Below are 27,216 nucleotides of genomic sequence, written 5' to 3'. Positions count from 1 at the left end.
AAAATGCTAAACGTGTGTTGGTGAAGAATACCCATTCCCCCAACACCAATACAGCGAGCAGCATCGCTTGTTTTGGTTGAGTTTGACATTACTGCCCGCCGACTTTGGTTTACAAACAAAATTCCCACCCATTCGTTCGGGACTCGCCATGGCAGATGCCGTGCCGCAGCAGCAGCAAATGCTGCAAATCTGTCGGTTTTGTCTGTGCGAGAACGAAGAAAATTTAGTCGCTATCGAGGATATACTGATGCTGACGCTCGCCATCCAGGACGTGGTACGATTCACGGGCATTCAGGTAAGGGGAATCAATCCCGCATTTCCAAAGCTGCACTCAGTCGCCGCCAAATCTTTTTAACCATTTGCCGGGCTCATATTCCAGATTGATGAGTACAACAAATCAATGTACTGCATGTGTCTGGAGTGTATTGATAAATTGAAAAGCTGTGCCGCCTTCCGGAACACCTGTCTGCGTAATGATGCTCTCTTCCAAGACCTTTGCTCAATAATGAATAAGAGTGGCAAGGAGCTGCAAACGGAACCGGTGGAAATCCCGTCCCATCCCATCGATAGCAATAAAATCGTTGAACCCGTCGAAAGCGTTCAAACCCTCGAAACCGTTGAAACGGTAGAATTATCAGACAGCTCTGCATACGAAACGACGGATTGTGACGATGCTTGGCAAGCACCCTTGGTTAAGAAGTCCATCTGCGAACCTGCGCCAAAGCGACGCTACAAAAAACGCAACATCGATTACAGTCTCTACTGCCCCCCGCAGCAGCCCACCGTCTCCTGGAACGCGTTTGCGTACCGGACCACTGTCGAGCCGGGGGACGATTTTACGTATTCGGCCAACTACATCACACCGGGGGAAATATCGTACGAGGAGGACGATACGTCCGTCGATTGGGAGAATTGCCGCCTCAATCCAGACTATCCGCTGATCGCTTACGAACGCCAGCGCGGCATACGGAAGCTGCATATGTGTGATATATGCGGCCTGCTGATGCCACACCTTGCACCCCACATGCTGACGCACGAGGAGGCCCACCTAGCCTGCCCGCACTGTCCGGTGAAGATGAAGCAGAAAACTGGCTTAACGCAGCACATCGAGACGGTGCATCTTAAAACGGTCAAGAAAACGTGCCACCTCTGCGGCAAGGGTTTCGTACACCCTAAAACATACCGATATCACATGGTAGGTGGTGGTGGTGCTGCCGGCCATTGGCCGTTTTCAGCGCACGTGCTTGAGATAATCTCTGCCCGTTTCTTTCTCGTTTTAGCGTGCCCATCAAGACGCCGGTGAGTCGTTTCAGTGCCCGGTGTGCTCGAAGCAGTTCATGCGCTCGATTAGTCTGGAGGTCCATATAAAGAAAACGCACAGCCTAGTGGCGGCCTCAAAGTAAAGCAGGATTGGCAAGCGGTTGAGAATCGGATAACGCGCACCGTGTGCTGCTCATTCTTTTAAATATGGTGATGAAAATGAAAAATTTGATGAACTATTATACAATGCGCTTCATTCATATCATCTATTGAGAATCAATGCTTATATTTTTATTACAATTCAATTGATATTCTTCGCCAATCCAAAGGGACAAAACAGACGGTTTTTGTTCTGCGCTTTTATCGAGATTACTATAAAACTCCACCAAGACCATCTCGAGCTCGAGACATCTTGGGATGCGCAGTTGTCAACACAGCGGTTGACCAGACTACAGTGTGGCCAGAATTTTTTGGCGGTTTTCGGTAGGAGCATCAAAATTTTAACGGTACAGTCTGTTCCCGAGTTACACGGTTTTCGACTTTTTTTTTATTCAGGAGTAACGACGGTTCTCGACTTAGGCAGCGGTCTATTCTTGTTGCGCGCAACATTGTTGCTGGCAAAATGTATGGATTTTGACAGCTAGTGCAATTTTGTTGCCGGCCAAATTCAAACCAATTTGATTTTTGTCTGGCAACATTTTCTATTTACCTTGGTCACACAGCAGCAGTGTGTGTTTTGCTGACATCCGCTAAATTTGGATTTTAAGCACTTATAATAAATTTTTTGGTGTACAGTCTGTTCCCGAGTTACACGGTTCTCGACTTACGCGGATTCGGAGATACGCGGAATTCTAAATTTGACAGATTACATGTCAAATCAGTACAATTTTCTTCAAGTTCGGTATGCATTGCATTTTTGCTAACAAATTGAAACCGCTTAAAAGCCAGAAATATTAGAATTTTCTGCACGAATAATATCAAATAAATGATAAAGTGTATAAAACTACTTAATTAAATCAAGAACTCCGAGTAATCAATAGTATTTTAGTCAAAAACGTGAAATTCGACTTACGCGGATATTCGAGTTACGCGGATTCGTCGGGAACGCAGAAACCGCGTAACTCGGGAACAGACTGTATATATTATTTTTCAACTCTATATTCAATAAGCGAATGATAAAAAATAAACTCTGAGCTGTTAATTGACTAATTTTTAACGTTAAACAATGTCAAAGCGAAATGTTGCCAGCAACATTCATAGACCACCTCAGCGATATGTTTCCGAGCAACAATGTTGCGCGCAACAACATTAGACCGCTGCCTTACGCGGATTCGGAGATACGCGGTTTTCTAAATTTGACACATTAAATGTCAAATCAGTACAATTTGCTTCAAGTTCTGTATAAATTGCATTTTTGCTAACAAATGGAAACCGCTTAAAAATTAAAAATATTAGAATTTTCTGCACAAATCACATCAAATAAATGATAAAGTGTATAAAAGTACTAAATTAAATCAAAATCGCTTCGGATCAGTGTTGCCACCGCCCTCACTACATTAAATCATTTGGGAAATGGTTTTATGACTTCTCGGTCAGTACATGCGGTCCTCGAGATACCACCGTTAATGGGGTTCGAAAACGGCTGCAAAATATCGAGTATCTCGAATTTCCGCGTAAGTCGAATCTCGTGATTTCCAAAATATCACTAATTTTCATATGATTTTACAAGTAGGGGGTGGTTTGAGCCACTTAAGATTTGAACCTTTTGAAATGGGTTTCAACATTCGATAAAAAAAGGAAATTATTTGGCAATGTACAATTGATGTGTGAAATTAGTACAATTTGCTCAAATAACTGTCAAATTTAGAAAACGGGGTATCTCCGAATCCGCGTATATGAGGTACCGTGTATCTCGGAGACCGCCTGTACGGATAAATCGGTATTTCTGGTCACTCTGACTATTCGCATCCAGTGGCGTTGTTTATCAACAAAAACTACACTGCGGCTAGAAAATGGAAAGCACTGCGGCCGAAATATCTAATATTTGCAGATTTTGTCTGTGCCAGAATGAGAAACTGCTCATCCCGGTGCGGAAAACGCTAAATTCTTCACTCGACCTGGACGACCTGGCACGGTTCACCGGAATCGAGGTAATGTTTGAACGCCCAAACCGAACCTCCCAAATCGGTCCCTAATTTCGGTACGCCTTTTTTCCCATTCTCCGGCTTTCCCAGATTAGCACGGAGCACTCTGCCCTGTACGTGATGTGTCTCGAGTGTACCAGCAGGCTTAAAAAATCGGCCGACTTTCGGAACTCGTGCATCAGCAATGACGCCCTCTTCCGGGAGCTGTTTTCCCTCCACAGTGCCGAGCCGGGCGAAGCCGAGTTCGTCGACGACAGTCCCGCGCATATCGTCAAGACGGAAGCGTTTGAAATTGAATTTGTCCTGCCGCAACACGACGAACAGACAACCACCGACTACGAACAGTCCGAGGAGGGGCAGGAACAGGAAGAGCGGCTAGATTCCGGTGCATCGGACGGCAGGGAACAGGCCGAAACGGCCAGCTGGGAACAGTGCGTCGATAGTGTGGTGACAATCAAAGCGAACAGTTTCAGCGAAGAGGAGGAGTACATTGATCAACCGTCGCCATCGACGAGCGAGCAGAAAACGAAAGCTGTTTCCCGGCCGCGCGGCACCAAACCAACGCGCACGGGCAACCGCGCCAAGCAGCTGTGCGGGACTTGCGGCAAGCTGGTGAACAATTTACCACGCCACATACTGAGCCACAGGCAGGACGCGAAACGAGCGTGCCCTCACTGTCCCGTGGAAATGGTCGATCATTCGAATCTCCTACGGCACATCGAAGCGGTCCATCTGAAGAAGATAGTGAAGACGTGCGAACAGTGTGGCAAAGGGTTTACGCACAACAATACCTACAAATCGCACATGGTAAGGGCTGGTTAGATGACGATGGCGCAATGGGAATAGTGAGCGGAGATTGTGTGCCTGCAAAAATCATGCTCTACTTCTTTATTTTGCAGCGTTCCCACCATGGTATAGGCGATACGCACAAATGTAACGTCTGTAAGAAGGAATTCAATCACCCAGGCGGCTTAAGGGATCACTTTAAGCGGTTCCATAGCGATGAGTACAACTTCAAATGTGCGTTATGCGGGAAACAATTTAAACTGAAGTAAGTGTATGAACAAACCCATATTTAGACAATTTCGACAGCAACGAGTAACGATCGTGCGTTTTTTTTTTTGCCCCCAGACAAGAACTCAAAGTGCACGAAAGAGTGCACTCCACCGATCAGCCGTATGCCTGTAGCCAGTGTCCAAAACGCTTTAAAAGTGGATTCGCCAGAAAAACGCACGAACTGACGCACTATGGCATTGTTTTCGGCTGTAGGATTTGTAAAAGGTCGTACCGATACAAATCGCTTCTCACGATGCACATGAAAAAGATGCACCCAGAAGAGGTGGCAAAGGATGAAGATGCAGTCAAACTAGAGGCCCAATAGAATGGCATCGGGATCTGGTCAAATATTCTGCCGCAAACCTAGGTGTTTGCTTTTCCAATATGTTTAATGCTAATTGACACTGCTAAAATTCAAATTAAACTTTCATTTAGTTGTTTTTGTGTACAAAATTGTGTAGATTTTTTTTTTTAAGATCGAAGAAGAAGAATAGATTATGTAGTTCATTCAACATACTCTGCGAATCAACCATACGCTTTTTCCCACATATTTCTTGTAGCGACACAGGTTGCGCACGAATCTACTAGGTTCGTTTACAATATACGATCGGAGCTATGTTCTCAATGGCTTACTGTACAAATGACTTCACTCAATGGACACGGAGCAGTGACTGTTTTGGCATGTTTTAACACATTCTCTGATGAAACATGGTTCAACTCCGGTGCTGTTTAGTTTAGAACCGGAAATTGTAAAAAAAAAAGAACTAATCACGTTGTCCATTTTAAACTGCAAAAGCGTCGAATTGATATTTCTCATGACGTCCAGCATACGACGAAAATGATGACTATCCGATGCATTCAGAGATAAACTTAAATTCTTTTTATAAATTCTTATTTTGCATTTTAATGTAAAAATAAATTCCTTAGAGATAAATAACGGTCAGACTGATGCAACCAGTGAAATGAAATTTATATTGCCTTTAATTGATTCCAAAATGTTCCTTGTCCTCGAAACTAATACAAAATCCATTTCAGGACTAAAATTATCTTTTTTTAAATCTGTCTGAGACTTATTTGTTTGCAGTTCAGTTTAGACCCAGGAACGGCTTGTCCGAAAACAGAATATGGTTGGACGAAATGGATGGCAATGGATCTATGCAGTAGTGCTGGGAAAAATAAAGATTTCGTAGGAATCGATCCTAACTAGTTCCGAAGTTTTCTAGAATCTGATGGTAGGTCCGGAATCAGTTTCCGGAATCGATTCCGGTATCGGATTTAGCTATGAAATCAGAATCTGTTTCGAACCGGAGTCGGTTTCGGCATGTCCATAAGAATAGGCGTTTGGGTTCAATGATACTACGTATTGATAGCCGAAAAGAATCAAAATTTACTTATAAACGATCCTTTCTCATGGAGAATCTCGAAGTGATTTCGCTTCTGAAACTTCCTATTTCAATTCAAGAACTAATTCTCATTCCCAACCTAATTCAATTTCGGGAGTCAATTCTGATTCCGTTACCAGAGCAAATTGCGATTCCCAGGTCGATTCCAATTCCTGAGTCGATTCTGACTCCGGAACCGATTCCGATCCCGGCTCCGGAGTTAACTCCAGAATCAGCTCCGAATACGACTCCGAAAACAGCTCCAGAATCGACCCGGACTCGACTCTGGAATTGAATCCGGAACCGACTACAGAATTGGATCCGAAATCGGCTCCCAAATCGCCTCCGCAATCGACTCCGGAATCGACTCCGAAATCGATTCCAGCATCGGAATCGTTTCCGGGATTGATTCCGAACACGGAATCGGCATCGGGTAGGTCCGATTCCGAGCTCCCACCACTACTATGCAGCATCTAAAAATGAAAATAACATGAGCATTTGCGCTCGATAAACCCATATTTTTTGGCAAAAGGACCGTTCCTTTCCCTACATTAGGGCCATAATTTATTTTTTCAAACTTAATTGCTACTTGGGTAACGGTTTTAATGACATCTGCGATTTGAAACGGTTGACGTTTTCTCCTTGCATTGAAATTGTTTGTTTACCATCAGTGCCGCCGGATTCCGCCTGCGATGGAGAACGCACCGCAGCAAACGGTTTCTGTTTGTCGGTTTTGTTTGTGCGAGGACGCAGAAAAACTCATCCCAGTGCTGGAGACAATCAATCCTACGCTTACAGTTGACGATGTGGAACACTGCACCGGGCTACAGGTATCTCTGACCGAGTGACTCACAGCGAGGATCCCGTTGTTGCACCATAACATGGCTTTTCTTTGCTTACAGATCGCAACGGACGACGAGCTAGCTTCCTGCGCAGTTTGCCTCGAATGTACGGACGCACTGAAATGTTCGGCCGACTTTCGCCGTACCTGCATGTGCAATGATTCCCTGTACAAAGAGATGCGGTTAACGCGGCTTACTAAAACGGACGATTCATGCGCCTTCGATTTGGTGGAAGAGTATTTGGAAAATCCGGACGAGACTGCTGGCGAGCTGCAGGCAGTTGCCCTGAAACCGGACCAAGAAATCAAACTCGAATACGTCGACGAGGAAGAGATTTACGGGAGGGCTATACGAGTGTTATCGGCCCATGGTGAGGTTGGCTACTCTGCCAACTACATTGAACCTGGCGAAACGAACCCGGAAAGCGATGAGGCGTACTATGCAACACCTCCAGCGAATATACCGAAGTACCAGCAAAGCAAAAAAGCTACGCACACCAGCAAAGAACGCAGAGCGCAGAAAATGAAGCGAAAAAAGTCACTGTGCGATATGTGCGGCTCGGTCGTGATCAACCTGCAGCGGCATACGCTAAATCACACGCAGGCAGTAATGCACGGCTGTCCCTACTGTCCCATCAAAATGACGCAGAAAACCAACATGGTGCAGCACATTGAAACGGTGCACTTTAAAACGATCGGCAAAACGTGCTGCATTTGCGGGAAGGGCTTCGTGCATCACAAAACGTACAGCTATCACATGGTCAGGGCAGGATGGACGAAACCGTACAGACGGGACAAAGCAAGCAATTTAATGGGCTAATCTGTTTGTTTTCTCTTGCAGCGTTCCCATCATGGCGATATCGACACGCACGAGTGTAAACTTTGCGCTAAAACATTCACCCATGCCAGCGGACTGAAGCAGCATATTAGAAGGGCCCACAGTACTTACAGCAAAACGGAAAAAGTGTATTAGATGGAAAACGCTGCCGTATTACCACCAGCAGATCATCTTCTTTGAGAACTTTGGATTATTAAATTATTTTGTACGAAACAGAACCAACAAACTAGATAAGTAAATTAATTTTATATTAATCCAATAATTTTGTTTGGATTAGCTAGATTTCTTCATTACTTGTCGTCTACCCCTGTGCGGGCGTCCACACGTGCCGTCCAAAACAGCCAAAGTCATACAAAATCATGAAACAGTCTGCTCCATCACGTTCCAGCGTCCGCCCGACGTTTACCAAACCGAACCGAATAGTTGTGCTCTTGTAAGCATGTGTGCGTATCAGGTAGCAGTAGTTGTAATGCTTACCTGGCGTTTGCCGCTGTGATACCGAGCGAGACGCATAGGCAACGCATTTACCCAAGCTTAAGCTTAAACGACTGGGACATCAAATATCCATAGAAAAAAAAACCTAAGCTCCACAGCTGCTCTTGTTTGCTCAATAGATGGCTCCACTGTGTTGCTATCTGCTAAACGAAGTCTTTTTAGATTTCTTTTAAGTTGAGAGCTTAACTCTGAGCCCGTTTAGAACCCGTTTAGTGGTCGTTTATTGGATTTGTGGCACTTGGGTAGAGGACATATATCTGATTCAGGTTCATGAATCCGAATGCATATTTGAAATGATTCAATGAATCTGAATCTCAGTTGCAAAGATTCATGAATTTTCTAAGATTCGTAAATCTCAAAGATTCGTGAATCACCAAAGATTCCAAAACCGGGAAGGGATCCAAAGATTCCAAACTACCCGACTGCGTGGTACTTGCCAAGAAGTTTCGAAAGCCTGTGTAGGGTGGCATGACCACGTAGGTTGTTACGCCAAGAAGAAGAATAATGAGAAGCTCTATGATTCATTGGAGATGTACGAATCGCTAGAGATTCATGGATCTTTTGAGATCTATACATCTTTTGAAATGCATGATTTTTTCGAGGTTCATCAGCCTTTGAATCCTTGATATTCAGGAATCTTTAGAAATTCATGAATCCTTGGAGATGCTTTAGAGATACATGATTCTTTGAAGAGTCGATTTGAGAATCGAATCACTCATCACTGATGTCCCAAGTGCCACAAATTCACTAAACGACCACTAAACGGCTTCTAAACGACTCAAGTTCTCTACCTAAACGGAATATAGAAAGACTTCGTTTAGCAGACGGCAAACGACTCATGCAGTCTAAAAATAGCGAAAAAGCTGGTGGCGCCATCTGTTGGTGGAATACCCAACCAGTTGAGCTTCATCGCTTGGAGAAGAGCTTTCTCATTTCCTCTGTACTGTTGTATGGTTTCGCATTGAAGTTATGCATCGCTAGAACTAGAACGGCGATACGATTGTTTAAATACTAAACTCCAACCGAAACCACCAGCACTGAAGCAAGTGAGATTTGAGTAATGGTCGTTGGTGTTGATACCCACGTATCTGACCGCACGACCATTTATATAGATTTTTGCTCAGAAAGTTAGAAGGCTATATAGGTCATGATAAGAAGAAACTTGTCGAAACACATTGCAAGAAAAGGATAGCAATATAATGATGAGTTTTAATATGCCATCTATTGATCAAACCAATGAAGCTGTGGAGCTTTCATTTTTTTTCTATGGATATTCAATTTTCCAGTCGTTTAAGCTTAATCTGTGGCGCTTGGGGTTTCATATGAATGAATCTCAACGAAAGATTCATGTAGCCCTACACTACTACCTACCATTTGAAATTTCTCAAGAAACTGTCCTATTCCAGGAACCTTACATGGGAGCTCCAACTCTCAACATCTCCAGCATGCAACGACGAAATGGTGCTAGAAATGCAATTGGATCGAACTGTAGAAAATGATCAGAATTTGCAAAATTATCTACGAAAGACAGTACAGGCGGTCCCCGAGATACACGGTACCTCTTATACGCGGATTCGGAGATACGCGGTTTTCTAAATTTGACAGTTCTTTGAGCAAATTGTACTGATTTGACACATCAATTGTAAATTGCCAAATAATTTCGGTTTCGTTCGAATGTTAAAAACTATTCCAAAAGCTTTGAAACTGTTATAATCTGTCAGAATCATATCAAATAATTCATAAAGTAACTAAAACCACCCCCTACTTGCAAAATTACACGAAAATCAGTGATATTTTAGCTGGAAATCACGAGATTCGACTTACGCGGAAATTCGAGATACGCGGTATTTTGCGGCCGTTTTCGGTCCCCATTAACCGTGTATCTCGGGGACCGCCTGTATTCTCGAAGCAGTACTTTATGCTACACCCTGTGTCTGAACGTACGTGTGTGCGTGATTTCATTTGTTATGATCCTCGCGCGATTTGACATTTGTCCTGGCATCGCATTGTTGTCGTTCCATGTAAACAATGTTATATCTTGTTCGGGATGGCGAACAGTTTGCAAGAAATATTGTACGTCTGTCGGTTTTGTCTTTGCGAGAACCAGAAACTGCTCCTGCCCTTGGTAAAAACCTTCGACACTCTACTCACAATCGAGGATGTGCAACGGTTCACAGGAATACAGGTGAATATCGTGCGCTTGATTTTGATCACCGCGGTCTACCGCTGCCCTTCGCGTCATGTATGAACCTAATCTTGATTGGCTCTTTGGTTTAGCTCGATGCGAATAACCTACAGTACGCAATTTGTCTCGAATGCATCAATCAGCTGAAAATCTCTGCCGACTTCCGGACGCGCTGCCTGAGCAACGATGCACAGTTCCAGCAGCTGCACGACTTGCTGGTTGCAAGCGCGAACGACATCGAAACCAAAGCAGAGGACGGGAAAAGCCAACTGTCCGATCTTGACGAACCATATATGATGGCTGAGCTCGACAATTTCGATGATAGATCGACGGAGTACAGCGTCAACGATCCCTTCCGTAGGGTGCAAGGGGAATGTTCCTTCCTGGAGGAATACTTGCTAGACTCAGAATCCGACAGTGTAAGGGTGGATGGCGGCCGCAGGACCAGCACTACCAATCGCAGCAGCAGAACCGTTTCCGAACGCATTGCGAAAGATGACGAACATTGGAACTCTGCCAACTATATCGCACCCGGTGAAGCGTTAATCTCGGACGACGACGGCGTGTCGGACCTGGGGAACGGTGAATGGAGCAGCTATTACTGGCCATCCAATCCACTGATCGTGCCGTACGAGCGGGAACGCGGCAAGCGAAAGCTGCACCTGTGCCACATCTGTGGCATCTTCGTGAAGGACTTTCCGAAGCATGTGATCAACCACGAGGACGACATCACCGAGGCATGCCCGCATTGTCCGGTGCGAATGAAGCAGAAAACTAACATGATAGCACACATCCAAACGGTGCACCTGAAAACGATAAGCAAAACGTGCGAAATATGTGGCAAGGGGTTCATTCACCATAAAACATACAAATATCATATGGTAAGTGTTGCCAAAAACGGACTTGGAAATCGTCAGCTTTCTTATGCATTTATTTATTTATTTATTTATTTATTTCTTCTCTCGCACAGATGTCGCATCAGGATGAAGGTGGAACGTTTGAGTGCAAAGCGTGCTCGAAAACATTTACCCATTCAAATGCACTGAAGGATCACTTCAATAGGTTACACAATATTGCGAGGAAACAAAAATAATCCATATCGTAGTGTATTGGGTGTTTTCTTCGCCAAAGCGCATAGCTTAGCATTTGTTCTGAATTGCTATGAATAAATTAACTCGAAATTTGCCTACCTTCATTCGGTCTTGTTTTCTGCAGCGGTGTATTATAATTTGCTTTTAAATAATGTTCAACAATTTTAAACCGAATCAAAACATTACATTCTGATCATAACAAATGTTCAGTGTATATTTCTACCTAGATTATTTATACCACTTTTGCGTGCATCGTTATCATACTACTAGCGGCTCTTCTATATTCCTATTGTATTCTAAAAATCCTATTGTAAAGAAAGTTCAAATGTTTTGCAAAGCCAGTCGAACGTCAAAATAGGCCCTTTTTGCATCTGTGTGCGTACGACACCTTTTACTGTCATCCTCTGTCCGTGCCCTGTTCAGTTTGTTTACAATCATATTCTGTAGCTGCTCCCAATGGCAAACGTTCAGCCAGATATGTTGCATTTGTGTCGATTTTGCTTGTGCCCCAATAAGGAACAAACGATCGTTATCGGTAAAACCTTAAGCTTTACCTTTACAATCGCTGATGTTCGACGGTCTACTGGAGTTTCGGTACGATAGTCAACTTCTCACCCCATACAGTACTGTTGAAAGCATTGGAATCAACTGAATCCTTCCTTTCAGGTGAGCCGGCAGGATGCATTAAAACTTAGAATATGTTTTAAGTGTTTGGGCAGCGTGAAAAGTTCTACCGACTTTCGGCACGCATGCATACGCAATGATTCCACCTTCCGCGAACTGAGCGTTAGGGCATCTTCAAAAGAAGAACCGGTCACTAGTGCACAAAAAGAACCGGTCATTAGTGCACAAAAAGAACCGGGCATTAGTGCAAAACAAGAACCGATCAAACTCTTATTCGCACCAAACACACCCGGCGCAGATCCGTTGGAGTTGAAAATTGAGATTCTCGTCGATATCGATAAAGATATTAAAACTGAACCGCTCGAGGATGATACAAACATAACTGGACAGGATTTGAACGCAGCAGTCCCGGTTAATATCATACCCAATGCAAACATACCCGATGTAGATCCATTGGAAGTGAAAGTTGAGACTCTCACCGATAAAGATATAAAAACAGAACCGAAAGAGGAGGCCACAACCATAGTCGGACAAGATTTGAACGCCACAGTCCCATCCGAAAAGGTCGCAGAAGAAGAAGAGTACAAAGCACCGTACTCGGCCAACAACGTCGAGTTGGGTGAACCGTTTTCCGATGATACTGACGATGAGCTCCGGAAGCGGAAAAGAAGACCTCGAAGTAGCAAACCAGAAAGTTGGGAAAAGGTGTCTGTTCCCTCAGCAAAAGCCAACAAACAAACGCCATGCGACAATGGAGGTGGAGCATTGAAACCTTCCATGCCCAAGAAGCGTAAACATTACAAGCGACCCTTAACGCTGTGTGAGATTTGTGGCAAGGTGGTGGCCGATTATAAGGCACATATTCTAACCCACAAGGAGGCGGGGTATTCGTGTCCCTTCTGTCCGGCTAAAGTGGCCCATCCCGCAAACTTTGCGCGCCACGTTCAACAGGTGCACGAAAAGCGGATCGTAAGGTCTTGCGAATTGTGCGGCAAAGGATTTATTGCTACTAGTTCCCTTGTGTCCCATATGGTAGGCTGTTTTGCGTGTCTTTTAATTAAATCAAGATATATTACCGTATACATTATTGTATCGTCCTTACGCAGCGATCTCAGCACGGCATTGGAAAACTCCATGAATGCAGTATGTGCTCTAGCAAATTTAAACATCCAAGTGGATTGAATATGCACATTCGAAATGTCCATCGTAGCGATATGCATACGTGCGAGACTTGTGGCAAGATTTTTAAAGTTCGGTAAGATTATTACGCAGCTTACTGCAGCGGAAAAACAAATTTATGATATTTTTCTGATGCATACTGTTGTAGAGAGGCGCTGCGCAGACATTATCGAACTCATTCCTCGGAACAACCGTACGGGTGCAGACAATGCACGAAGCGTTTCCGATCTTCGTACGCCAGGACGATACATGAGCTTACACATGCTGGCGTCGTTTTTCGCTGCACGCACTGCGATAAGTCGTATCGGTACAAATCCCAACTCATGTTACATTTACGAAAAAGCCACCCTGAAAGTCAGACAGCTACAGAGCGAGCAAGCTCCGAAGAAGTGGATCAAAACCCAGAAATTGAGGTGCCGATCAAAGATGAGTTCCCAACCCGAAAGAATGTACCATCGAAGAAGAAAAAATCTAAGTAGGGAAAATCAATTAAAATAAGGACATCTACTGTTTTCTGGACTGTGGCGTGGCTATTTCAGTGAGCTCCGCTACTTTTATTATGCCTCCTTATTTTACATACAGAATGGTTTTGAGACATGTACAAATCAACTTTTAGTTGTGTCTATCTAAATATAGAACAATAAAATAAAATAAAGCTGCTCTATAATAATAGATGATTAAACTAGTGATCTGCTCTCTGGAGCGCACCCACGATTCCAATCCTACTCCGGTTACAGGGTTTCCACGATTTATTGGTTGGTTCCCAATATTTTTTGAGCTCATCTCACGATTTATTCATCGTATCCCACAGATTTTTAATTCGTTCCCATAATTTATTGGTATCGTCTGATTGGATATTAATGCAATTGAACCAACAAATTCTGGGAAACGACAAACACATCGTGGGAAGATACCAAAAAACTTGTAGGAACCAACCAATAAATCGTGGGAGACCCTGCATTGTTGGCCCGATTCCAGTTGGAGTCACCCGGAGTTGGAGTCACCAGGAGTGGGAGTCGCCAGAAGTCGACGGGAAACAGAATAAAACTGGAGTCAGCACTGGATGCACTTCGTAAAAGAGCTTTGTTTATAGGATTAGCGCTTAGCGACCACAGCAACGACCGAACCCGGCTGAATGTGACTCTAGTCGAAGCCAACCGACTCCGACTCCGGACGACTTCGATTCCAGTCGACTCCAACTCTGGAGTCCTTGATAGACTCCCACTTCAACTCCGACTCGAGACGACTCCTGATGACTCCGATTCCTGCTCTGGACGACCCCAAGCGGCTCCCGATAATGCTGGTCGGGAATGGGGTACGAAATTGTTTGAGTCGAATCAGAGTCGTCTTCGGATTTTTGCTATTTAAATTCTGGATCGATTTCTGGGAGCGAAAAGGCAGTAACTTGTAAAATGTTACGAAGTGATGCATACAGGGTTTTGCAGGATATACCCGCGAGTTGGCAGAGCAATGTGCATTTAAAATTGTTTACAAATCATAAACTCCGTATAGCTTGGATATACCGACCTTGGTAGATGTTGACATTTGTTCCACCGACTTTGTTTACCAACAAATCCTGATGCTGGTTCCAAATGGCGATCGTTGCACAGGAATTATTATCTATTTGTCGGTTTTGTTTGTGCCAGGAGGAGAAACAGTTGCTGCCCATTACAAAAATAATACACCCTTCACTAACAATTGAAGATGTACGACGATTCACTGGTATACAGGTAAGATAAAGCCATCTTCCTAACCCAAACAGTACACGACTACGTTTGAATCTTGCTTTTCAGCTACATCCGAACGATGCGTTACGGCTAGCAATGTGTTTAGAATGTTTCGACAGTCTCAGAAGATCAGCCGACTTCCGGAATGCATGCATACGTAACGAACCCACCTTCCATCAGCTGTGCGTTGGGCCGTCTACCAGTGACAACCACGGGCTGGCTAAAAACACACAGGATGTAGATCCGTTGGAGGTTCAAATAGAAGTTCTTCGAGTTGAAACTGAGCTGTTCGATGAGGACACGTTTGTGAATGGCAATCAAAATACAAGCACCGTCCCATCCCATCAAGAAATTGCGACAAAAAACAATGACCAGTACTCGGCCAACTGCATCGCCATAAACGAACCGCCGGCCGAAAGGCTCACTGTACAGCAAGCTCCCGACAGCGATAAGGAAACACCGAATGACGATGATTTTACTTGGCACGAGAGCGAAACAGACCCAGCACGAGATGGGAAGCAAAAACTCGTCCTCAAAAAACGTCCCAATAGAAAACGAGCAGGTGCCGAACAGATCACAAGAAGGGACCCTGCACGCGAAGCGAAGTCGTCTTCCACAGGTGGTCGTAGTGCACGTGTGCTTTGCAGCATATGCGGCACGTTCGTAAGCAACCTGAATTTTCATCAAAACTATCACCACGCTAAAACGTCCATCAAGCTTTCCTGCCCACACTGTCCGGCCAAGATCACGCATCAGAAAAACCTGACGCGACACATCAATACGGTACATCTGAAGATAGTGGAGAAGACGTGTGAAATATGCGGCAAAGAGTTCACCACTAATAATAGCTACGTGTCCCACATGGTAAGGAGATATATCGCCCGCTGGGTCATGTAGTCAGGCCATTGAATTGTCCGATGCATTTCGGAACTTACATTTCTTTGCAGGACTCACAGCACTACACAGGCGAGCCGCTCGAATGCAGCGTGTGTGGGAAGAAGTTTAGACACGCGACCAATCTGAGGCGCCATACATATGCAGTGCATAATGCAAAACGATATTGCTGTGGGATTTGCGATAAATCATTCAAATCAAGGTAAAGTTGCATCGGTTCAATTGTGATTCTATTTCTTGGTGTGCATGTGGATTTTGGTTTTGTTATCACGTTGCTTTGTATTGATTTTACAGCGGACTGCTTAACATCCACCAACGCGTTCATTCAGACGCTCAGCCGTACGCGTGTAGCCAGTGCCCGAAGCGTTTCAAAAGCCGGTTTGCAAGAAAAACACACGAATTGACACACAGTGGCGTTCTGTTTAAATGTACGCTTTGCGAAAAATCCTACCGTTATAAATCGCTGCTGAGCATGCATATGAGAAAGATGCACCCGGAGGAAAACACGCATAATGAGGAAGAATCAATATGAGCGGCGGTTAATCGAAGCAATGCACTCAGCATATTATTGTAACATTAAGCTTGTTCTTCTTATTTGGTGCAACAGCCCAGGCGATCTAGGCATCCATTAATATGATTGGCAATCTGTGGCATAAATAGATGTATGATAGATAGGATAAGCCCATTACGGACGTGGTGGTAAGTCGTGCTAGTTGACGACTGTACCGCAAGACCCTCGCTTAAGTTACATTAAGTAAGAAGAAATGTACAAAACATCATAATATTTAAAAATATAAAACAATCTTTAAAGAAAGATTGAAGTAGGCATCATGTTGCCAAATTATAAGAATTATAGAATACCGGAGAATTGAGAATTGTACAATGTACATGGTTACAAAAGGTACAATCGGTAATTAATATAGAAGGTTTACTTACGGCATTATTGCTCGAGAACTGCTAGGCTGCCAAATCCTCCGGTGTTCATATCAACCGATTCAACATTAGGTTTGTTCGGATTACAAAGGATATTATCTTAGTTTTGCTTTAATGTAGTGCGTTGTACCAATATTCATAAATGATCGTACAGCATACACCACCCTAGAGCTATTCCCTTAAGCACTCAGTCACTGCCCGACGCATTTTCCTCCACTTTAATCCGGTGAGTTCGTGTAACGTGTGTACAGAGCTGCGTTCTGTACCGATAGGACTTATTGCAGAACTTGCAGTCAAATTTGACGCCACTGTGTGTCAGCTCATGCGCTTTTTTAGCTTCACCGCTTTTGAACTGTTTGGGGCAGTGCTTGCAATGGTACGGTGTGTCCGTTGAGTGTACCGCTGCGTGTCTTTTTAATACACCCCTGCAAAACGAGTTCGTTTATCGCATAAAAGCATGATATATTGGTTGTATAATGGTTTGCAACTTACCGGTCGTTAAACATCATACCACAAATAGGACACACACATTCGCTGCCAGTGGAATGCTTTCTTTTCCTATGCTCTCTCAAGTTGCCAGGATACTTGAACACTTGCGAGCACAATTCGCATTTGTACGTTTTTCCGATGTTGTGTTTCGTGAGCTGAAGAAAAAAATGCATGATGTTATGAAAAACAAAATTTAACCTCCTCTCCAAGGATTTTGGACTACTCTTTGGACCACTAGTTCCGCTCGGAGTCGGAGTTGTGTGGAATTGTTCGAAGACGTCCGGAATCGTTCGGAGCCGTCGGGAGTCGTTCGAAGTCAGAGTCATCCGGAGTCGTCCGGAGTCATCATGAGTCGTTTAGAGCTGTCCGGAGTCGTTTGAAGTTGTCCGGAGTCGTTTGGAGTTGTCCGGAGTCGTTTGGAGTTGTCCGGAGTCGTTTGGAGTTGTCCGGAGTCGTTTGAAGTCGTTTGAAGTCGTCCGGAGTTGTTCGGAGTCGTTAGGAGTTGTCCGGAGTCGTTTAGAGACGGAGTCGCACGGAGTCGTTCAGAGTTGTCCAGAGTCGGAGTCATCTGGAGCAGCCCGGGTTCTTCTGGAGTTTTCTGGTGTCGTCCGGAGTTTTCCGGAGTCGTTCGGACTCGTTCGAAGTTGTTCGGAGTCATCCGGAGTCATCCAGAGTCGTTCGGATTCATCCGGAGTCGTTTGGAGTCGTTTGAAGTCTCCCGGAGTAGCCCGGAGTCGTCCGGAGTTGTCCGGAATCGTTTGGAGTCGGATTCGCCCGCATTCGTTCGTAGTCGTTTGGAGTCAGAGTCGTTGGGAGTCGTCCGGAATCTTTCGGAGTCTTTAGGAGTCTTAATCATCCTGAGATGTCCAGAGTCGTCCGGAGTCGATCGGAGTGAGATTCATTCAGAGTTGTCCAGAGCCGATCGGAGTCAGTTGGACTCAACTCCGGACGACTCCAGACGATTCCAGGCAACTCCAAACGACTCCAGATAACGCTGGACCGAAATTATCGAAGCCGGATCGGAGTCGGTTCCGAATTTTTGCCAACTTTCCCCACTATCACTAATTCTTACCATGTGCCCCGTATAGACACTCATGTGTTTAAACCCTTCGCCGCACAATGCACAGGTTTTTATTATCTTCTTCATGTGCACGGACTCGACGTGACGCAGCAAGTTGCTGGGGTGTGTCATTTTAGTTGGGCAGTGAGGACACTGGTGATTTGCTTCTTGTTTATGACTTACAAGGTGAACCGAAATATCGGCTACCGTTTTGCCACATAAATGGCACAGCACTTTCCGACGGTCGTACTTTTTGCGAACCTTTCCTTCGACAGATGAAGCTGGCAAATCCTCCGGTTCACCGTTCGGTGGCTTTCGTTTCCGGGGTTTTCTAGTTCGCCTAGTACTAAGCGAATCCGTCCTAGCACGGTAATTCATTATCCTATGTGATTCAAACGCATCGTTCTCCTCGTTAGCGTCTGACGTCGGTTCACCTAGTTCGATGTAGTTCGCTGAATACGTCTCCTCGACTGCCCCTTGTGTTGCGCCATCGGTACAGAAACCTTCATTGGCAATGCTGCGTACGAGTTGGTCCTCATCGACCGGTTCCAAACTATCTTCTTCGTGGTAAATAATCTCAAATTTTAACTCCAGAGGATCCGCAGAGACTATGTGTTCACTGTGGTTCACGGGTTTCGTCGGATTCCCTTTCCTACAAGCAGCTGCTTCCGCGCTCAGCTGACGGAAGGTGGAATCATTGCGTATGCAGGCGTACCGGAAGTCGGCAGATTTTTTAAGACTACCCAAACACTCGAAACATATCGCGAGCCCGTTTGCGTCGTCGGGGAGTTTCTGAAAAGTGCGGTCGAAACGTAAGCGTATTGTATGGGCGTTAGGAAGAATGAACTGTTTTACCTGAATGCCAGTGAACCTTCGTAAATCCTCGATTGTTAGGGAAGGGTGCAACGTTCTTGAAATGAGCATCAGTTGCTTCTCCTCCTGGCACAAACAAAATCGGCAAATATTCGAATTATCTCCCGGTATGCTTGCCATTGCGGGATTGTACGATGATTTGATTGGTAAACAATACTGACAGGAGACGGCCCGTCGATGAGAACCAAAGCGAATGCACACACACACACACTGTTGCAGCAAACCCAAGGTGCGTTAGTTTAAAAACGACGGTTAATTAGCCAATAACGGGCATGTTTTCTTAATCAGAAACGTGCGTTTACAATAATTTACTTACTCATATGCAAGATTTTCTCAACTCGATAAGCTTGGCTGGCTAAAAATACTTTTCTGTTGTTGCGTGATTAAGATCAGCAGAATCAATACGAACTTCAGAGCCACCCTGTACAACTTCGATGTTTGATGTTTGGATAACTTTTGACATTAGCTGCAACGCTTTTGGGATATCAACAAACCGAAATTGAGCAGAACACCGATCTCAAAATAATGGTGAATATTTGCCGATTTTGTCTCAGTGAGGACGAAAACTACTTAATTCCGGTGCAAGATGTATTAGATTTTGAGCTTACCATCGAAGATTTAGTCCGTTTCACCGGCATACAGGTAACCGTTGCGCTTCGTGCACCAACCCTTAATGTGAGTATCGGTGAAGATTTAAATAAATTGCATTGCCTTTGTAGCTCAACGATGGACACAAAGCATCCTGTGTGGTGTGTCTAGAATGTACAAACAAGCTGAAAATATCGTCCACCTTCCGGAACGCCTGCCTGAGGAACGATGCGCTCTTCCATGCCCTGTGCCGCGTTGTGCTCGACTCCCGCGTTCAACAGACGTACGATGAAACGGTCGAATATTTGGAAAGCGATTTTGAAGGGGAAGCAAACTCCGACACCTACGCCGAAGACGAACCAATCGCAACAGACATTTGTCCTAGTGAAGATGGCTCGAGTCCACTGCCAAGTGCCGTAAAAGAACTCCAGCACCGTACGCAGCCCAGTAGCGTGGTTTCGATTGCGAGCACCATCGAGGAAGCGAACAGTGAGGACGAGCTGTTTGGATATTCGGCCAACTACATCAAGCCAGGCGAAATACTGTATGCAGAGGATGTGGTGCACCGGTCGTACGTCAATTGGAACACCAGCCTCAACCCGAAGCACGCTCCCACCGCTCCCTATCCGAGAGAACGCGGAAAGCGAAGACTGTACATGTGTGAAAAGTGCGCCCTCATTGTGAAGCACCTGCCAACGCACATGCAAGTACACGAGGAGACGGCCACATTCGCCTGCCCGTACTGTCCGGCCAAAATGAAGCAGAAAAACAACATCTCCCAGCACATACTACAGGTGCACTACAAGGCCATCTGCAGGACGTGCAAAATATGCGGCAAAGGCTTCGTTCACCACAAAACGTACCGATATCATATGGTTGGGTCGTGCTAGCAGAGCAAATTGCGCCGGAATGTGCCAGTAACAATGTATGCTACTTTTTCGTTTCAGCTTACCCACGAGGGTGAAGGGAAACGGTTCGCCTGCCAGGATTGCTCGAAAACGTTCCCGAACGCCATCTACTTACGCGACCATTTTAATCGAATCCACAATGCGGCTAGAACGGGGAAGACGAATGGTGAATCGGGACCCAAAACGCCAAGGTAAGCGACCGAGTTTCTGCTCTCGATAGGGCTGAAACTGGATCGAAGCAGAGATTTTACAACAGCAACAAATATTCAAATGATACCAATTACGTGCACATTTTTGCAGGAAAAAAAGAAGATTAAATGCTGTCCTAGTAAGCAAGTACGAAACATCATCTGATTCAGAGTGAATCTGCCCTTCAGACTAAGTGATGTTAGCATGATAATTTGAAACGGTTTTCGCTAACGAGTGATGCTAGATTAAAGAGTATGTAGGGCTCTTATGTTCATTTGAATTGAATTAAATTATATGACGGTTGTATGCTCATAATAGCTCAGTGAATTAAAACCAAATTAAAACAAATCTTCTCACTTGCTTTAATGTTACTTTTAATGATACTAAAAACTGTTGAAAAATAAAACTGAAAAACCAGCAATCGATAGTTTCATTAATAACTTGCCATTATCTTTGCTTTGCCGATATAGTGAGTGATTTTACCTTTTTATGTGATCCTAGCCTCTCTTGTGATGAAGAAAGAGTGTTGAAGAGTGCATATACTTATGCTGCCAAAAAAATATGTGTATCAAAAGGACCACAAGGAGCAGCTATGATTGTGTTCCCTGTTTATAGCCAAGGTATGTAAGTGAGACGGTAAGCGATGCAAGCACTAGTGTTGACTAGTGATAGGGACACGGATTTGGACCTACCCGAATTCGGTTCCGTATTTGGAACCAATTCCGGAAGCCGACTTTGAAGCCGATTCCGGAGTCTACTATGAATCCGGAATTGAATTCGGAACCACAATTTGCTCCGGAAACAGAATCAGAATTGACTCCAGAAATTGGCATTTGTTCCGGAATGAGAATCAAAATTGAAATAAGAAGTTTCAGAAGCGAACTCAGTCCGGGAATCACCATGAGAATGGATCGCTTTCAAGTAAATTTGAAATTCTTTGCGGCTATCGATGTGTTCATTGGACCCATTATACAGGGGCGGTCCCATTGTATAGTCGTCAACTCGTAAGAGTTAACAAAATGCCCGTCATAGGTCCAACCCTCATATGGACCGTCCCACCGTATCAAGGACTCACTATCCGGCTGCGTGGTACTGAATAAAATCTCGAAATCCTGTATATACGCCGGGCATGTCGGCGTAGGATGTTTACGCCAAATAGAAGACCATTGAACATTAGAAAACATTATTAGAGATCAATTGGAGATCACTAGAGATGCCAAAACTAATTGCGATTTCGACGCCGATTCTGATTTCGGCCCAAATTTCGACTCCGGACCCAATTCATACTCCAGAGGCGATTCTAATTCGAGAACCGATTCTTATTTCGAAGTCAATTCCGGAAATTATTCCGTTTTTGTTCCGGACCTATTATCCGGAATCGATTCCAGAAAACTTTGGAACTAGCCGGAATCGATTCCAACGAAAACTTCATTTTTCCCATCACTAAGTTTGACATTCCATTCAAGGCGCACTGTGTTGTTTACCAACATTCCACCATTCTGCAGCAGCGATGGAGCGTGCCGTTCCGGAGGAATTAATAACAGTGTGCCGGTTTTGTTTGTGCGAGGACGATGATTGTTTGATTCCTATCGAGGATTTACTCGACTTTGAAATTACAACCGAAGATATAGAACGATTCTCCGGGATAGAGGTAAGCGAGATGGTTTGCTCTACCTCATACCGCAGCTGTTTGTAAACAAATGATCAATTTTGCTTGAATTTGCAGATAAACGACGATAACAAGGCAACGTTCTCAGTATGTATGGACTGTACCAGCAAGCTGAAAGTAGCATCCACCTTCCGCAACACGTGCCTCAAAAATGACCCGCTTTTTCGCGATCTGTACCAAGTGCTGGTTGCTAGCGGCAAGGAAAGGCTACAGAAAGTCGTCGCTCGTATCGAGCTATCGGATACAGACGATGGAATGGACGATGAAGACGCTCAAACCAAACCGGTGGTGATATATCTAAACGACCCCCTGTGGAAACCATCGAAACAAAGCGTACCGGAAGTACCTCCCGAGCCGAAGCTGCCGAAACGATCAGTCGAAATCCCGGCAATGATTACTGATGACGACGATGGAACCCAGCACAGTGAAGCGTTCTCGTGCGCAAGCACCACCGATGAGGTTGTGTGCGATGGCGAGCTCTTCGCGTACTCGGCCAACTACATCGAGCCGGGCGAGGTACTGTTCGACCCGAACGAGATGTGGCAGATGTTTATCGATTGGGGCGGTAGCTTAAACCCACCACCTCCTCCCGACGTTCCCTATGTTTATGTCAAGGGAAAGCGCAAATTCCACCTGTGCGACATATGCGGGCTTTTTGTAAATTGCCTTCGGCGACATTATGACAATCACAGCGAGGAGCCAGCGTACAGTTGCCCACACTGTCCGGTAAAGATGAAGCAGAAGAGCAACATCTCCCAGCACATACTGCAAGTTCATCTCCGAAAGCCGAATAAAACGTGCAAAATATGCGACAAAAGCTTCATTCATCACAAGACGTACCGATACCATATGGTAAGTATTGGACAGAATGGTGCAGAATGTGTGAAGGCAATTGAAAATGCAATCCTCTATCCTTCCTTTCAGCTCACACACGAGGGAGAAGGAAAAACGTTCGAATGCCCGGACTGTGAGAAAACGTTCCCGAACGCCATCTACTTACGGGATCACGTAAATCGGCTTCATAACGCAGCGAAGGCAGCGAAGAAACCCCAGGAACCTGGAGATAAGGTGCAAAGGTAAGCGAACGTTACCGCCCGTTTTCAGGGAAGTTAGTGATCTTATCATGTGTCTTGTATGTTTTAGAAAACGGAACCGATCGCAAATGCAGTCAGCCAAAATAATAGTTCGCCAGACACCTTAATCAAGTGTCGTTCGTCCCAGTACGGTGAACAAGCACAAATTCAACCCGTACCCGAATTTACTACGAACTTTTTTTTATCTTTTTTTCGATTCGGTGTATCCAAACGTTGGATGGTAAATTACAACACCGATACGTTTCATTTTTAACATTACGTGAAAACATTCTTTGGAGAAATTCTTCGATAGCCATGTGAATATTATAGTATTACTGTCGACGCGATCAACAATGATGATGAGTACCATTTGTAAGGAGTTGTTGTTGTTTTCCATAAAACACCATCCGAAATGTAGCGCAGGTTCAACTTAAATTAAACTTTAAATCGACTGTGTATAAGACATCAATGTTTAACCCAGTCACTGGCAACCAAAAAAAAAAACACATATTCCATGCGACCGGGCTACTCGGGTAGTCAGCGACATATGAGGCTTGCATCTTTTGAATGCGTTATTCAATATCGATGCAATATTCTGATGAAAATTAAATAAACTAATGCAGTTTCTGTAACTGTGCATAGATTGGTTGAACTCGCTACCGTTCTTGTGTTACAGCTTTTCAAAGTTTACAGGATTTTTTTGAAAAGAAAAAAATATAAAAAATATTTGGAAATATTAATACATTTGTTTCAATACTTTTCAAAATTTTCACAGAAAAATGGCTGTAATAGTTTTGAGAACTGTATATTACACGTCTAGCATAAATTTTTCAGAATTTTCCAACGACGGATTTACATATAGGAGTTTCCATTTGAATAAAAACCGCCGTCTCATAGTGCAGTCGTCAACTCAAACGACTCAAATAACATGCCCTTTATGGGATCATGGGTTCAAGCCTACAATGGACCCCCCGTCGTAGTATAAGGACATTTGACTTTTATCCGACATCCGTGGTAAAGAATTAAATCTCGAAAACGGTCTATATAGGGCCGGCCATGTCCTTGTTAGGACGTTCCGCCAAATAGAAGAAGAAGAAGAAGACATATGCAGTCATAGCAGATACACGGGGAAGACAAGTGCTATACAGGTACAGGCCCCGGATCCTTGAGATACCACGGTACATGGGTACCGAAAACGGCCGCAAAATAACCGCCACGCGTGTTTCTCTCGAATTTCCCCGCGTAAGTCAAATCTCGTAATTTTCTACCAAAATATCACTTATTTTCGGATTTCGGGAACTACCTGTATTTCAATATGGATGCGCATAACAATGAGTGAATGTTTCTCTCGGATCGAATGATTAGGGTAGACAGAACTTCTAAAACTACTCCTTATTCGGATATAGCAGCAATACCGATTGTAGGAGGTGTACGGTACTATAGTTAGAAAGCGTTTTAGTATACTGGAAGTTAAAAATACATTAACATTGGTGGCTCATTCGTCTGCCGATGGTGGCTTGTAAGCAGATTTAGGCCCTCAGTCCGAGTCGGGGTAGATGCGGTTATCTTCAGAATTGCGTGATCGGATTCTTTTTCTGAAAAATAGCACAGCAAATTACCATTACCTATTCGTCAAAATCGGTTCCATTCTAGCGTGCGCTAAAAAAAGGCCATTCGCTTACTTTTTCACGGTTTCTTCCGAGTCCTTGGGTTTAACTTTTTTCGCCGCATTATGCACCCTCTTAATGTGGTCCCGCAGGTAGATTGAGTTGGTGAATGTTTTCGAGCAGTCTTTGCATTCGAACGTATTTCCCTCGTCTTGGTGTGTAATCTGGGAAGGAAGAAAGCACAACAGCGCTTTGAGCGACAGTGGGGCAAGAGAGTGGGAGCTAGAGCACGTTTCCCAATACCAACCATATGGTATCTGTACGTTTTATGGTGGACGAAGCCTTTGCCGCAGATTTCGCACGTTTTCGAGACGAGCTTAAAGTGCACCGTGTGGATGTGTTCGTTGATACTTTTCTGGGCCTTCATTTTCACCGGACAGTACGGACAGCCAACCGTTGCCACCGTGCTGTGGTCCAGGTAGTGGGTAGGAATGTGGCCAACCTTCAGCCCGCACAGATCGCACAGATGCAGTTTGCGCTTGCCCTTTTCGCGCGGATGGCACTGAACGGCTGGGGGCGTCGGATTTAAGCTCATGTCCCAATCGGACGGTCTGTACATCGGCTCCTCAATGTGTAACACTTCGCCGGGTTTGATGTAGTTGGCCGAGTAGTTAAACTCATCGTCACTGCTAAGCTCGATCGTGTCGCAGTGCTGGTTGGCGGCCTCTACTTCCAGTGCGGCTTCCTCAGCCTCCCGCAAGGCCTGTTCTGCGGCGGCCGCCGCTTCCTTCGCTTCGATGCGTGCCGCCTTTACTTTGGCGATCAGGTCCGCGCACAGCTCGCGAAAGGTGGTATCGTTGGTTAGGCAGCAGTGCCGGAAGTAGGAACAGATCTGTATCTTGTTCGTACATTTCACGCACAAGGCGATTTCTCCATAGTCCTCCTCCTCTATCTGCAAGGTGGTGGTGGTGGTGGTAGGGATTTTAAACGAGGAGGGGGTTAGAAAACGCAAGGCCATTGTGGCTGGCAATGCGCACCGTTTCTTACCTGGATGCCTGTAAACAGCAGAATGTCCTCGATCGTAAGCGTTAGTAGTAGTACGTTCTCTAGGGGAATCAAATCTTCCTCATCGCGGGACAGACAAAATCGGCAAATATGCAACAAACTTTGCGGGGCTTCTTGTTCGGCTTCTTTTTGTTCTGTGTTGCAAGAAACGGAATCTTGCAAGGGAGCATCGTCGCTCGCCATCCTGCTGTTGCTGCTGATGTGCGGAATATTGTTGGTAAACAACGCTGTGATGATGATCGAAGGAGCTGTCAAAATTAGCGCCGTTTCGGCCCTTCACACTAGTGATGGGTAAAGTTGGAGAAAAAAAAATCCAGAGTCGAATCCGATCCGACTCCGACCTTTTCGGAACTGACTTCGGAAGGCAGGTTCGACCGACATCATCGTCTAGAATCGGTTTCGTCCGGTGATGGTGTAGTCTTTCGAAGTATCAGTCACCCGGAGTCGGTGTAGTCTGGAATCGGAGTGAGATATAATCTAGTTATCTTTTAAGGGCTAGTTATAACAAATTGTGCATTACAGGATTTTCCAAGAGCTCTCATAGCTGTGGGACACCTAATTGACTTTTTATTAAGTGAAATGCACTTAATGCAATGGGAATTGGACTATATATCACCCTTTTTGGATAAATCCAATAGGAATTTCCAAGAAGCCTGTTCAAAAAGGGTGCCATAGAGTCCAATTTCCTTCATATGAAGTTCACTTCCCATACGAAAGAGTCGAGAAAGTGTCCCACAACTATGAGAACCTCTGGAAAACCCTGTAACCTTTCCGGTAGTGTTCACGGTACGTGGAAACCCTGGAAGTGGTGCGAAAGTGGCGCAATCGAAATATGCAATATGTTTTCAGATAGGAAGTCCTAGAAGAAACCCAAAAATTAATCTAAATATAATCGAGACATTCTCCTGTTTTTTCTGCATTTGAGTCAGAAGTTTAATAAACAAAATTTGATTGTTATAAACTAACTTGTTTGATCATGTGGAAAAATGTCCGTACACGTTGTTCAAAACGTTTGGTGTCAAAACTGCGTGTGAAAATGTAGTGTC

At 44.7% G+C, this 27,216-nt stretch overlaps 8 protein-coding genes across 8 annotated transcripts; 6 read left to right on the top strand and 2 right to left on the bottom strand.

Moving 5' to 3' along the window:
• Nucleotides 1-70: 70 nt before the first annotated feature.
• LOC120958801 (uncharacterized) lies at nucleotides 71-13,767 on the top strand. The gene is made up of 12 exons (XM_040381804.2): nucleotides 71-295; nucleotides 380-1,195; nucleotides 1,281-1,399; nucleotides 3,311-3,410; nucleotides 3,495-4,211; nucleotides 6,514-6,672; nucleotides 6,745-7,443; nucleotides 10,294-11,082; nucleotides 11,740-11,886; nucleotides 11,959-12,948; nucleotides 13,023-13,171; nucleotides 13,244-13,767. Exons 1-12 carry the CDS (start codon nucleotides 149-151, stop codon nucleotides 13,572-13,574), a joined length of 5,163 nt encoding a protein of 1,720 aa, XP_040237738.2. The 5' UTR covers nucleotides 71-148; the 3' UTR covers nucleotides 13,575-13,767.
• On the top strand, nucleotides 3,198-5,657 carry LOC120955767 (zinc finger protein 37 homolog). The gene is made up of 4 exons (XM_040376900.2): nucleotides 3,198-3,410; nucleotides 3,495-4,211; nucleotides 4,304-4,455; nucleotides 4,536-5,657. Exons 1-4 carry the CDS (start codon nucleotides 3,273-3,275, stop codon nucleotides 4,783-4,785), a joined length of 1,257 nt encoding a protein of 418 aa, XP_040232834.2. The 5' UTR covers nucleotides 3,198-3,272; the 3' UTR covers nucleotides 4,786-5,657.
• On the top strand, nucleotides 9,788-11,396 carry LOC120958802 (zinc finger protein 287-like). The gene is made up of 3 exons (XM_040381805.2): nucleotides 9,788-10,201; nucleotides 10,294-11,082; nucleotides 11,172-11,396. The coding sequence occupies exons 1-3, from the start codon at nucleotides 10,064-10,066 to the stop codon at nucleotides 11,292-11,294; spliced, it is 1,050 nt and encodes a 349-aa protein (XP_040237739.2). The 5' UTR covers nucleotides 9,788-10,063; the 3' UTR covers nucleotides 11,295-11,396.
• A 96-nt stretch (nucleotides 13,768-13,863) lies between the features above and the next one.
• Nucleotides 13,864-16,653, top strand: LOC120957749 (zinc finger protein 13-like). The gene is made up of 4 exons (XM_040380102.2): nucleotides 13,864-14,825; nucleotides 14,889-15,686; nucleotides 15,770-15,918; nucleotides 16,011-16,653. Exons 1-4 carry the CDS (start codon nucleotides 14,688-14,690, stop codon nucleotides 16,246-16,248), a joined length of 1,323 nt encoding a protein of 440 aa, XP_040236036.2. The 5' UTR covers nucleotides 13,864-14,687; the 3' UTR covers nucleotides 16,249-16,653.
• A 100-nt stretch (nucleotides 16,654-16,753) lies between these two features.
• LOC120957751 (zinc finger and BTB domain-containing protein 49-like) lies at nucleotides 16,754-19,273 on the bottom strand. Its single transcript, XM_040380103.2, has 4 exons — nucleotides 19,054-19,273; nucleotides 18,211-18,990; nucleotides 17,142-17,293; nucleotides 16,754-17,074 (listed from the first exon to the last, which is right to left on the bottom strand). Exons 1-4 carry the CDS (start codon nucleotides 19,189-19,191, stop codon nucleotides 16,837-16,839), a joined length of 1,308 nt encoding a protein of 435 aa, XP_040236037.2. The 5' UTR covers nucleotides 19,192-19,273; the 3' UTR covers nucleotides 16,754-16,836.
• Nucleotides 19,274-19,498: 225 nt separating this feature from the next.
• On the top strand, nucleotides 19,499-21,177 carry LOC120957753 (PR domain zinc finger protein 5-like). The gene is made up of 4 exons (XM_040380105.2): nucleotides 19,499-19,713; nucleotides 19,791-20,534; nucleotides 20,607-20,758; nucleotides 20,868-21,177. The coding sequence occupies exons 1-4, from the start codon at nucleotides 19,597-19,599 to the stop codon at nucleotides 20,929-20,931; spliced, it is 1,077 nt and encodes a 358-aa protein (XP_040236039.2). The 5' UTR covers nucleotides 19,499-19,596; the 3' UTR covers nucleotides 20,932-21,177.
• Nucleotides 21,178-21,259: 82 nt separating this feature from the next.
• LOC120957752 (uncharacterized) lies at nucleotides 21,260-23,874 on the top strand. The gene is made up of 5 exons (XM_040380104.2): nucleotides 21,260-21,376; nucleotides 22,223-22,407; nucleotides 22,483-23,277; nucleotides 23,350-23,501; nucleotides 23,569-23,874. The coding sequence occupies exons 1-5, from the start codon at nucleotides 21,349-21,351 to the stop codon at nucleotides 23,624-23,626; spliced, it is 1,218 nt and encodes a 405-aa protein (XP_040236038.2). The 5' UTR covers nucleotides 21,260-21,348; the 3' UTR covers nucleotides 23,627-23,874.
• Nucleotides 23,875-24,936: 1,062 nt separating this feature from the next.
• On the bottom strand, nucleotides 24,937-26,593 carry LOC120958674 (zinc finger and BTB domain-containing protein 41-like). The gene is made up of 4 exons (XM_040381631.2): nucleotides 26,153-26,593; nucleotides 25,413-26,057; nucleotides 25,181-25,329; nucleotides 24,937-25,093 (listed from the first exon to the last, which is right to left on the bottom strand). The coding sequence occupies exons 1-4, from the start codon at nucleotides 26,351-26,353 to the stop codon at nucleotides 25,036-25,038; spliced, it is 1,053 nt and encodes a 350-aa protein (XP_040237565.1). The 5' UTR covers nucleotides 26,354-26,593; the 3' UTR covers nucleotides 24,937-25,035.
• Between the last annotated feature and the right edge of the window lie 623 nt (nucleotides 26,594-27,216).

The sequence above is a fragment of the Anopheles coluzzii genome, chromosome 3 (genome assembly GCF_943734685.1).
Source record: "Anopheles coluzzii chromosome 3, AcolN3, whole genome shotgun sequence".
In the NCBI taxonomy this organism is placed as follows: domain Eukaryota; kingdom Metazoa; phylum Arthropoda; class Insecta; order Diptera; family Culicidae; genus Anopheles; species Anopheles coluzzii.
The sequence above is the reverse complement of the archived record's forward strand: the minus strand, read 5'-3'. Positions and strand labels throughout refer to the sequence as shown.

Coding starts and splice junctions, on each gene's coding strand:
- LOC120958801 (XM_040381804.2), top strand. CDS start 149: ATGGCAGATGCCGTGCCGCAGCAGCAGCAAATGCTGCAAATCTGTCGG. Junction 4,212..6,513: donor ATACCTACAAATCGCACATG/GTAAGGGCTGGT, acceptor GTTTACCATCAG/TGCCGCCGGATTCCGCCTGC. Junction 13,172..13,243: donor GGCAAGATTTTTAAAGTTCG/GTAAGATTATTA, acceptor ATACTGTTGTAG/AGAGGCGCTGCGCAGACATT.
- LOC120955767 (XM_040376900.2), top strand. CDS start 3,273: ATGGAAAGCACTGCGGCCGAAATATCTAATATTTGCAGATTTTGTCTG. Junction 4,212..4,303: donor ATACCTACAAATCGCACATG/GTAAGGGCTGGT, acceptor TTTATTTTGCAG/CGTTCCCACCATGGTATAGG. Junction 4,456..4,535: donor GGGAAACAATTTAAACTGAA/GTAAGTGTATGA, acceptor TTTTGCCCCCAG/ACAAGAACTCAAAGTGCACG.
- LOC120958802 (XM_040381805.2), top strand. CDS start 10,064: ATGGCGAACAGTTTGCAAGAAATATTGTACGTCTGTCGGTTTTGTCTT. Junction 10,202..10,293: donor AACGGTTCACAGGAATACAG/GTGAATATCGTG, acceptor TCTTTGGTTTAG/CTCGATGCGAATAACCTACA. Junction 11,083..11,171: donor AAACATACAAATATCATATG/GTAAGTGTTGCC, acceptor TCTCTCGCACAG/ATGTCGCATCAGGATGAAGG.
- LOC120957749 (XM_040380102.2), top strand. CDS start 14,688: ATGGCGATCGTTGCACAGGAATTATTATCTATTTGTCGGTTTTGTTTG. Junction 14,826..14,888: donor GACGATTCACTGGTATACAG/GTAAGATAAAGC, acceptor CTTGCTTTTCAG/CTACATCCGAACGATGCGTT. Junction 15,687..15,769: donor ATAGCTACGTGTCCCACATG/GTAAGGAGATAT, acceptor ATTTCTTTGCAG/GACTCACAGCACTACACAGG.
- LOC120957751 (XM_040380103.2), bottom strand. CDS start 19,191: ATGGCAAGCATACCGGGAGATAATTCGAATATTTGCCGATTTTGTTTG. Junction 17,294..18,210: donor GTGTCTATACGGGGCACATG/GTAAGAATTAGT, acceptor TTTTTTCTTCAG/CTCACGAAACACAACATCGG. Junction 17,075..17,141: donor GGTATGATGTTTAACGACCG/GTAAGTTGCAAA, acceptor CTCGTTTTGCAG/GGGTGTATTAAAAAGACACG.
- LOC120957753 (XM_040380105.2), top strand. CDS start 19,597: ATGGTGAATATTTGCCGATTTTGTCTCAGTGAGGACGAAAACTACTTA. Junction 19,714..19,790: donor TCCGTTTCACCGGCATACAG/GTAACCGTTGCG, acceptor TTGCCTTTGTAG/CTCAACGATGGACACAAAGC. Junction 20,759..20,867: donor TCGGGACCCAAAACGCCAAG/GTAAGCGACCGA, acceptor ACATTTTTGCAG/GAAAAAAAGAAGATTAAATG.
- LOC120957752 (XM_040380104.2), top strand. CDS start 21,349: ATGATTGTGTTCCCTGTTTATAGCCAAG. Junction 21,377..22,222: donor GTTCCCTGTTTATAGCCAAG/GTATGTAAGTGA, acceptor ATTCCATTCAAG/GCGCACTGTGTTGTTTACCA. Junction 23,502..23,568: donor CCTGGAGATAAGGTGCAAAG/GTAAGCGAACGT, acceptor TGTATGTTTTAG/AAAACGGAACCGATCGCAAA.
- LOC120958674 (XM_040381631.2), bottom strand. CDS start 26,353: ATGGCGAGCGACGATGCTCCCTTGCAAGATTCCGTTTCTTGCAACACA. Junction 26,058..26,152: donor TGCTGTTTACAGGCATCCAG/GTAAGAAACGGT, acceptor ACCACCTTGCAG/ATAGAGGAGGAGGACTATGG. Junction 25,330..25,412: donor AAACGTACAGATACCATATG/GTTGGTATTGGG, acceptor CTTCCTTCCCAG/ATTACACACCAAGACGAGGG.